Source organism: Gobius niger (genome assembly GCF_951799975.1).
Source record: "Gobius niger genome assembly, chromosome: 2".
In the NCBI taxonomy this organism is placed as follows: domain Eukaryota; kingdom Metazoa; phylum Chordata; class Actinopteri; order Gobiiformes; family Gobiidae; genus Gobius; species Gobius niger.
The window spans coordinates 19,211,258-19,221,955 of record NC_136853.1 but is presented as its reverse complement, the minus strand read 5'-3'; the positions used below and the strand labels follow the sequence as shown (position 1 = coordinate 19,221,955).

General features: G+C 41.7%; 1 protein-coding gene across 9 annotated transcripts; it reads right to left on the bottom strand.

The window, feature by feature from the left end:
• Positions 1–278: 278 nt before the first annotated feature.
• On the bottom strand, positions 279–9,724 carry pax8 (paired box 8). 9 transcript variants are annotated; one of them, XM_079551478.1, is made up of 13 exons: positions 9,613–9,718; positions 8,620–8,646; positions 8,340–8,465; positions 7,558–7,723; positions 7,241–7,438; positions 6,797–6,873; positions 6,544–6,669; positions 6,251–6,426; positions 6,051–6,171; positions 5,213–5,449; positions 3,514–3,615; positions 1,159–1,245; positions 279–860 (listed from the first exon to the last, which is right to left on the bottom strand). In XM_079551478.1, exons 2-13 carry the CDS (start codon positions 8,630–8,632, stop codon positions 787–789), a joined length of 1,503 nt encoding a protein of 500 aa, XP_079407604.1. In that variant the 5' UTR covers positions 8,633–8,646; positions 9,613–9,718; the 3' UTR covers positions 279–786. The 9 variants fall into 9 exon arrangements, with proteins under 9 accessions (XP_079407604.1, XP_079407602.1, XP_079407603.1 ...); XM_079551476.1 differs by having other exon boundaries at positions 8,340–8,468; positions 9,613–9,711; XM_079551477.1 differs by having other exon boundaries at positions 279–857; positions 8,340–8,468; positions 9,613–9,711.
• Positions 9,725–10,698: the final 974 nt, after the last annotated feature.

Below are 10,698 nucleotides of genomic sequence, written 5' to 3'. Positions count from 1 at the left end.
ATAAAGAAGAAATTAAACAGATGTGCGTGTTTTCGGGATCATTGATTCCGTCCTTTTAAAGAGCTGTGCTGCAAAAATGGGACCGTTTCAAAATAACTTCATCTCCTGTTTAAGCCTAAACTATGGGCCTAAGGCAAAGTCACAGGTGCCTCATAACATAGGTCTGTGCATCATAAAAAATCTAATAATAATAGCCTAAGAAGAAGATGATCATTTTGAATTTGCCATGCTTTAATTAAAATATTTTTTTTATAAATTCATATTTACACATTGAATAATATTAATGTCAGTGTAAGAAAAAATAGTCACAGTTGTTACCAAACATTAAAACATCAGCATGACAGCAAACTGAACATATGCATTTCAAGCTGCATCACCACTCCTCCCACATAAGTTGTCATTTCATCATTTACATTATGTACATATTGCTAACAGGTCCAGGGAACACAGTATTTTGTAGGAAGTTGTCGAGGCTTAACACAATTATGAATGTAAACAAAAGTCGGTGTGTAATGTTCTTGCATATTCTTGGGATCGTGGTCTGTGTGGCAAACAGGCAATAAAACTCTTTGGCCATATTACGAACGTCAGTGGCTGTAAATATGTCGCAGCAGAAGTCCGTTCAAACATAAATGAGCTTTGTGCCGACGGATAGCTGTAAAAACAAAATCCAGTGGCTATTTCCTCAGCAGCTTCACACGTTCACATCCTTGGGGCCGGTCACGAGCCAAATGTTCCTGGTTTGTGCCCTTTTGTATTTCACGGCCGCCGCCGGCAACGTCGGGGCTAAAGATGGTCATAGGCGGCTGCGGACGGAGGGGCTGTGCGCGATGCTGAGCTGTAATAATAAGGCGAACCTGCTGACAGTAAAAGAGAGGACAGAGAATTAGAGGGTGATGATTTGACAGGGGAATATGGACAGTTGTTGTTGCAAAAAGACTAGTGGAGATATGGGAAAAACTGGAGCTTGAATTGTAACGTAATTAAGCCTCTGGTTTAATTCAATGCTCAGTCAGAGCACAGTAAATATTGTATCAAGTTAATTTACATGTTTTAAAGGAAAGATTTTGATATTAGTTTTAAGTTCATTCAAGGTCATTCAGACACCTCTTCTTATTTCTGTCCCGAGTCTCTCCAGGTGGAATTACTCTTACTCACCTAGGATGCTGGAGTTAGTGAATCTCCAGGCCTCACTGTAGGAGGTGTACGGAGAATGGCTGTAGGACTGTCCCGAGTAATCCGGTCCTGAACAAAAAGAACAAAACAAACAATCTCCATAAAGCAAGATGAAACGTACAACCGTAAAACCTGCTGAAGGAAAGAGCTGTTATCTGAAAAAGTGGACAAACAACACGGTGACAAGTGTAGTTGCCTGTGTCTATGGCCGGCTTTAGCTCATAATTCACAAACGGTTAGTGTGCAGCCTGTAAACCATTAATCTGTGGTGCAGGTGGGTGGCTCAGGGTAAAATCCCTCGACTCAGTGGTGCGTGCATGTAGCTATCGCCTCTCAGTTTTCTCAAAGCCCTCTGTCCCCCGCAACGAACCTCCTCCCAGCTCGCCCTCTTCCTACCCGGGCAGGTCATTCTTTAGCCTAGTTTCACTCCATTTTACTTTATTCCTGTTACATTTCAATATCTAATTGGTAATTATGTTAGCTGGAATAAGTCCCTCCTCCCTCTCGTTCTTGTTCCCCTCCTAACTACTCCAACCCCCCCATACCCCTCCCTCCGCTATTCCACTCAGTAATTGTGTATCAACGCTTCCTTGCAGTGAGCCCACCAGAAAAAATAATAAATCAGAGCCTCTCATTTCGCGCTTCGAAGGGCAGACTTCAAATAAAAAGGCACACACACACACACACATTTGGCTCACTACACCCGCGAGGACGGGACTTGGCAGTCTCAAGCCCCTTGCACGGAGACAATGTATCACCATTCTCCTGATGAGAACCATTACATTTATGTTCAACGCCACTGATGTCTGGAACGGAGCTCGAAAATAAATTTACAATTAACAGTTTTATTTGAGCGACGGGAGCGGCAACAAGCGCCTACAGTGAACACAGTAGTAGAGCCGCGCATGGCATCGCCTTGTCGTGGCACAGTATCCATATCGCAAAAAAAAAGACGGGAGAGTTTTTACATCTAAGTGAGATTTACAGAATAGAAGAGGTATCTAGTTCACAGTCCTGGGGTCCCTTCCTAGTCTCTCTGTCCTGACCCTGAGGACCAATAGCCAAAAACATGCACATCAACCTAAAGCTATGCAAAAGAAACTGCTTTTTGTCACAACTTTTTTACCTGTGTTTTGGTCCTGGTTTATTATTTTTGCACAAATGGCTTGGTTGAATTTAATAAAACGTACTGTGTGAAAATGGTTTTGTAGAACGATAACATTCAGCTTCTCTTATGTGCCCAATGCAAATATCCACACTGAGCGAGTCACCAAGAAAAAACGGATTCCTCCTTAGGATTCCCACCGAAATAAACCTCTCTGGATGACATATTTTCAGGTCGAACTCTTTAATGCAATCGAAGAAGAAGTCCAGGCACCCAGACACTACACCTCCTCCTCTTGTGTCCCCCCCCCCCCCCCCCTCACAGATCTGAAACCCACGTCAGCCAAGCCTATACTCTGTGCCTCTCGCTCTCTCTCTCCTGGGCCCCCTGGTTCCCATGGCGATGTGTGGTCAGAGGTGTCGGGACGATGGGGGTGTGGGCAGCAAGGCGGAACCCCCAGCCTGTTCCCCAGTACCCCCGGGCGCAAGTGCAGCACTGCATACATACACCAGCGCCATTCAGCACACTGGCAAGGCTACTTATTAACACAATCTCCTTTTAATCTCCAAAACCTCGCAAGCCACGGCCCATTTTTATTTAAAGTGGGTTCGGAGCATCCATACTGTTTATTCCTTTATTATCGTGTTGAAGGTTGATTTTGAAAATGTTCTAATTATTTGAAAAATACACGCCCTTGTATGGAGACTTTTCTGTATCAGGTGAAATGAGCCAAAACAAATTTTCAATGAAATCGGTGTAACTTCGACAAAAGGAAAGATTCTGCTGTTTTTGCATCTTGAATGTATTGTGTATATGTTTAATAGAGTAAACATTTATATAATCAGAAAGCAGATATGAAATAATTAAAGCCATAAAGGCGAAACATCTCACCCAATAAACAGAATGAAATACAATTAGTATAAAAAAACACATGCCCTATGTGAGTGCCTATACGTAACCAAATAGTTTTCCTTTGATAATCCTCGTGAAAAATAACACTGTTGCTGTCTAGCTGATCATTAAGAGTTAGTCACTGGCAATTGTTAAGTTATTCTTGCGTCATAGCAACATGAAACGTGGGATGTACCGCAATGTGGCTTTAAAACTTCCTGGCTCACTGTAAATCATCACCTTTTTTTTTTTTTTTTTTTTTTGCCCCTTGGCCTAAAGAGTTTCGTCGTTTCGTGTGTTCCTCACATTCAGATGGAGGAACGTGAGTGCGTGTGGCCTACCTGCTACCATGCTCGTAATTGTTGAAGATGAGTATCCTGACTGCGCTGGAGGCGGGATGTGCGGTGGGTATCCGGGTAATGTGGAACTCACCATGTCACGCCCTGGAGAGCAATATAAAGATTAGCGATGTGAAGTCAACGAGAGAATAGGCTGTCGAAAAAAGCCTGGTGTTCAAAACTGAGGCGGGGGTAGGAACTCCATGACGACTGTGGCAATCCACAAGAAACAAAAACAATGTTCAAAGTCTCCTCTGTCAGCGCGTGTAAACTAGGGTCCAATTATTTTCTCGTAAAGGTGTTCAAAAGTTGGGACAATATTTAAAATCATTCGTGTGATCTTGGTCAATAGATCGGACTTTCAGCCATAAGATTAAAAAAAATCACGTCCAAATAATAATAGTTTATAATCAGTGTTGGGTAAATTACTTTAAAATTGCAATATATTCTATATTAGTAACTACAGCTTTAAAAATGTAATATGTTTGCATTACATATTACTGTTTCAAAAATGAAGCTGAGTTACACTACTTTCAGTTACTTTTGGCAAAATATAAACTGAAAATAGTAATAACGCCACAGAGCAAAAGTGCAGTCAGAGATTTATTTTTCCTTTCTATCATATTTTGCTTTAGTGACATTAGCTACTGTAGATCTGATACACCAGTGTTAAACTTGATTTGGTGCTGCACTTTATTCGTTTGTACATCAATACAAACCTTTTAAATGCACTTGTAACTAGAGTTACTTAAATCACTAATATATTGCCGTATTTTGTTTTAAGTAATATGTTATATTCCTTAGTTACTGAAGAAAGTAATTTTGTAACTTGTTTCTCTTGTAATACATTATTCCAACACCGTTTATAATAATAATAGAATAATAAATTTTATTAATTATGATATAATGAAACCTGACCATCGTCACGCAAATGTTTTTGAATATTCTCACCACTTTTGGACACCTTTATAAGAAAATAATTAGACAGTAGTTTATACAGAGCAGACTTTGAATATTATGACTGTTTTTGTTTCATGTGGATTGTCCCAGTAAAGACATTCTAACTTACCAGAGTTGCTACTACGGAAATCTAACCTGCCATCGCCTCAATTTTAAACTCCAGGCTTTGTTAGATCGACATGACATTTCGAAAGTATCTCAAATCGCAAAAAGAGCCGGATCAATGTCAATTTTCTTTTCATTCTTTTCACGTCATTTCACACAGATTCACATTGGACGCACATAAGACGCGGCAAAACAGCAGCGCACGCAACACAGAAGGCATTTTACGCTACATTTCGCGTACCAGTCTGTTTTATTATGCGGGTTTCAGTTGTCAGAGAGATAGATACATCTCTGCTGACTGTTCCTTTGGCCCTAACCATTTGTTCAGAGGATTTCTCCAGTGTGGGATCAATGAAGTCTTATCTAGTCAACTTGTCATTGCTGGTTTCCATTCTGTTCTTTTGTTTGATCCAATATGGTAGGCTATGCACAATACTTGAGTCACTACTTACTTCTCCTTGAGTTAAATCATATTCGAGTACTGTTACACTTAGTCAAGGTAATATTTTGACTACTCTATCCCCCCTCTGCTGCATACGGGACAGAAACCTATAAAGACGACACAATGCAGGACGCACACACGGCAGTTCATGTTTGTTATGACCGAGAGCGTGAAGTTGATGGATGCCCCTGTTACCTGAGATGAAAGACTGGCTGCCGAACTGGCCGTACACAGGTGCATGATGGGAGAAGGAGCTGATGGCATTGGGGAAATGGTTGGAGCTACTGCAGCTGCCGACTGAGATGGGCTTTTGCAGGGCCTGGAGCTCCGCAAAGGCTAGGTTTGACGGTATCATGTTTGGGGAGGGGCTGGTGCTGGTCACTTCTGGAGACATTTCTTGTTTCAGACAGAGCGGCAGTGGCTGCGCGGGCTCTGAGGTGGTCGCGGGCCAACGAGGAGCCAGGGGGGTGGGGGTGGGGGGCAGAGACAATGAAATGGAGAGAGGTGTACATGAGTGGGGTGATACACGGCGGGTTCTGAAAGTTTACCCAACTGTTTTAGTCATTTGTAGCTTATAAATCAATACAATATGGGGAAAGGTAAGAATTTAGACACCTCCACTGCTGTGCTTATAAAACTGTGATACTTCTCCTCTTTGATTCTTGTTCTTAGTATAAATAACAGAAAATGCTATTCATATTTTTGTTCTCTTTTGGTTTAGTGTGGAGCCATACTGGCTAGGCCTGTTTTGACCTGGCCTTGTTAAAGACCAAGTTTAGATCTCATCAGGTTCAAGAGACATTTTTTTTAAATCTTAGGTGGTACTTGGAGTGTAAAGTTTCAGAACCGTTGCTGTAAATCATACATTAAGAATCGTACTCAATGCTTTTGACACAGAAAAGGTCGAAGCCTGAACGCAGAATCATTTTGAGGAACAAAAACAAACACACACACAATGCAAATTAAAAGAGGGCCATGAATAAAAGCTGAACCCGTGGCACATGTGAAACTTTGACAGATAAGTGTAACCTACCCGTGACCATCGTGTAACCCTGATGCCCTGCCAGATTGCGACTAATAGCTGAGCTGGATGTTGTCAGGCTGCTCTTGGCCTCGTCAAGACTGCCGTTGATAAGTGTCAGCGGGTACAGAGTCTGGAGACAAATGAAAAACTGTAAGCAAATCCAGACATTTCCAGGAACATGTGTATAAAAAAATGAAATGAATGGTTACTTGTTCCGACTTGCTGCTGGACGCTGAGCTGAAGGTGTCCGGTGGATAGTGGTGGCGGTCAAAGCCGCAGTCCAAGTGCTGCGTCGCTGCTGTGAAATGATCCAGTCTCCCTGGCTTTCTGGAGACGCCCCCGCTTCCCTGAGAGTCCACACTGTGCCGGCAACTGTCCTGATCACCTGACACACACAGGAGCATTATCATCTTATTGTGCTGTTTCATTTTCATCTGTACGTGCGAACAGAAGTCATTGGCTTTTGATTTGATCTGAACTCTAACTAAGAGGTCATTCTTACTGTCGTCCTGATTCCTCTTGCCCTCGACACCAGTCTGGGGAATACCCAATAAACCGTTGATGGTGTAGGTGGATCCCAAAGAGTCCGACTGTGGAGATTCAGGAGGGGTAACCGCTGAACTGGGGACTGCGAGTAAAACAAAGGTATAACAGACAAAGAGGAGGTATCATAGATCACAAGGTCAAGGGCTTAATATAAGCACCCTGCCTGCTTAACCCAGATCATAATGCCCATGTGTGGGATGTAAACCTACTTAATGTTTGACCTGGGCTCAGGCCTTTTCCATCCAGAGGCAGATTGAATGGCTGCTGGACCTTTGTGCGAATTATTCTGCCAAAAAAAAAGAAAAAAGAAAACAGGAGGTTGTTACAGAGGGAGAGAGCAAGCAGCAGCAGTGAGGTAATTACAATAACAAGTTAATATCCAACTGTCTTTGAGTAGCTCAGCGGTCACATTTACAGCAAAGCGTGATTTTCTATAAAATACAATGATTTTCTTCCCATAATACTGTGTAGTTCAGTTATTTTTTCATACCAAGTATCACATACAATTTTTGACCTTGCAAGATCTACTATAAAAGTCTAAACTGGAGCATAAATTGAAAAGTATCTTATTGAAATGAATAGAGTCTAAAATGACCCTGAGCTCCAGTGGAACATGGGCCACAGTTTGAGAGTCCCTGATGATTGTGAGTCACCTGTTTATGGAGCTAACACTCGGGACAGTGTCACTGTCACACACGCCCTCCGCCAGCAGACGGTCTCTGATCTCCCAGGCGAACATTGTCGGGTTCTGTCTTTTGTACTCCGCAATCTTGTCCACAACCTTTGGAGTGGCGACTTTGGGCTTCGACCCGCCGATCACACCGGGTTTAATGCTGCCGGTTTCATAGTAGCTGCAAAGGGAAAAGGTTTGAAATCATGTAGCTGGATGTGAATGATTTATTTACTTATTCATTCAAATCAACACTTTCAAATACATCACACAACAATACGAGCAGTTGGTGAAACATACCGTCCGAGTATTTTGCTGACACAGCCATGACTGACCCGGAGCTGGCGGGAGATGTCGCAGGGCCGGACCCCCTGGTGAGCCATGTCCACAATGCGTTGCCGGATAACCTCCGGAAGTGGACGGCCATTTACAAACATTCCACCTAGTTGGTTAAGACCCCCATGACCTGGGGGAAGGAGGAGGATGAACAACTTTGAGTGTCATGGAAAATACTCGATGAGCAACAGCTTTGCACGAGCGACGAGGATTTACATCAAAAATATTTATGCAGCCAAATATTTATGGTTTAGGTAATAATAAAGGTTGGATGATCGCATTGGTTAATAATAATATCCTGATAATTCCATTGTATTTGTGAGAAAACACACCTTATCGAATGGAGCAGTGTAAAAGTTTTACTCATCGTCTAAAATACAAAGACAAGGTTTATTATGGATTATTTAAATTAGAGCAATGATTAAGAAAATAAGGAAAAGGCAATAAAATATTTGACAGATTTTTATTTTGCCCTTTTGGCGGTTATCTATCACACAACATAGGGTCAAATCTAGAATTTCATCCATTTTACTCATTTCAGTTGTGTCAATCTAAGGCATAGGCCTAAACAAAAGCCGATGCAAACTCCATAGCCTCCGATGCTGTATTCCCAGGATAATGCTAACTTGGTGAAGGGACATTTTAAAGCCTGATTGATAAATAAATAAATAAATAAATAAATGAAGCTACTTGCGAAAAATATACAGAGCACTATTAATAAATCCAGGCCGATGTTGTGTATTTACCTCTTCCAGTGTTGCCAGACATTTCCCTGAGTTGTCCTTGATCCACGTGTAGAAAGTGTGAGTCTTTTTCTGTTGGCCTAAATCTTGTGTTTGCATGTGTCCACCGAAGCACACTGCGCCCCAAACCTGCTAAATTTATAAGATGTTAGCTTTGAATAGTCTGCAGGCTTCATTTAGCCTTGAAGAATGACTTTGAAGCTCTGGCAAATTTACAGCCGAAATGGGCCAAACCATTTGATCGGAAAATTATATTGTTGTGAAATTATCTGACAGGGCCTACCTCTTTCGTCCATAGCCAATGGTAGATCTATATTGGTGTGGTTGAAAATAAATAAATACAGTTAGCCAATCAAGTCAATAATTGATCATAAATGTAGCCTGATATTTTCTTTCTTTTTTTTGTTTGTTGACGTTGTCTTGTGTGATCGGCGATGCGTAATTGTTAACAAAGAGATTATAGGCGACAACTTGTAGGTCAATTCAACCGATCGACTTTTTCTGATGACATGACAAGCCTGACAGCGACATGACATGCGGACGCGGCGGGTCTTTAGTTTCTTGTAGACACTGTAAAAACGAGGTGCTGCTTCACATTACGATTTAAACGCAGCGCGTGTGGATTCACTGACGTAGAAGAGACTGTAGCAAAAACATGTCATAGTCTAAGGCCAATAACCTACAGAAACACTATGCGCTCTGTATTCCTCTGAAATAACCTACAATAACAATAGCTTCCCAATGATGGATCACTGACTTCACAATTCGGATTAGGCTATTTCATGGTTATTAGTGGACAATTAACATATCTGATTATTTGTGATGTGTGTCATCAGTTTTTGGATTAACATAAAAACGTCTGGTCCCCCCCAAAAAAAATTAAAGCAAGCATTTTTTTTTTTTGAAAGAGAAAGAAAAAGTTATGGTCACATTAATTTCGTTGTAAGCCAATCTATAACACCGAAATAATATTCACTAAACTTTTCGATTTCGTTTGACTAAAATATGCACAGGCCTATGTAAAGCGTCATTGCCTTCTGAGAGCATTTTTCATAATAATAATAATAATAATATGGCAGCATAAGCCAATGTATTCTTCTCTGAAATTAAAAATGCCGATTCCTCAAACTTTTAGTGAGTTAAACCCCATAAACACCAGACAGCACCGATCACTAACGCTACAAACTAAAGCGGTTCTATCAGAATCTGTTTTCTGAGTCCTGATCCATCGTCGCCTCTTTAACCGACTCCACCAAAAAGCGAGCGCCTCTCTCACCTTTAAGAAGACGAGAGCACAAAAGCCCGTTGTCCCGCAGATGTCCAGGTAGCTATTATCCAAAACTTTAGGTCGGTGTGCCGCGTCAGTGTTCCTCCGTGGCCGCGATGTGTTTTGTGTGAGATGCCAAGACGGGACAGTTTTATCCCAATAGCTGTGCGCGACGGAAGGCGCCTCGCTGCCATTGGTGGAACCAGAAAGAGGCGTGGTCAATACAAAATAATTCCCAACAGATATTCTGACAAATGGCGCAGTAATGTATTAATGAGCGTGAATATTTGGATATAGCCATAAGTGCCATTCACAGACACATTCTACACAGAGTTGCCAAAGAGTTGACCGGAGTTTAGCTCCAGATGTGTAGCCTGCCATCTGACTGTGGAAGCCGAGATAACGGAGGCTATTCCTTAATGAGTTATAAATTACTATTGAGATTACCTCAGCAATAGGCTATTGTTTACAACTCTGTAAAACCTATTTTACGCACGTTTTTATACATGCGTAAAGTGTAACTTAACGCATATATAAACTTTACGCAAAAGACTGTGAAAATTAGAAACAAACAAAGACAGTCACAACATGAAAAAAAGAGTCTTTGTTGTATTAGGTTTACATTATTTGCCGATTTTCATTGCCCTGATAATTTTTTATGGTATTGGTGTACGTTTAGGTAATAGTTTTAGGACATATGGTCGAATAAAATGTTGTCTGCTCTCAAAACGATTCCCTTAAAGCTCAGCCTTAATAGGCCGTTAATGGTAATTCAGAAAATGGTTGTGACAAAATAAGTCCGCGTGTGCGTTCAGAGCACCAAGACAATAAATGATGTAGGACACAGTCATGTGCAGGTGTTAAAGTTTATGTTCGAAGGCCCTGAAGTAAATACACGCTGGCGCGCACACGCAGCGTTATGGGCCCTGCACACGCGTGATGTCACACCATGGAGCCAGGATCCCCCTGAGTTAAAACGCGCTCATGTTGTTCTCACTAAACTGTTAAACAAACGCGACACCTCTAATGACGCTCATTCGTGGCACCATTTAGTCTGCGCCAATAAAGCTGCTTTATGTCTCGATACGTGGGTGA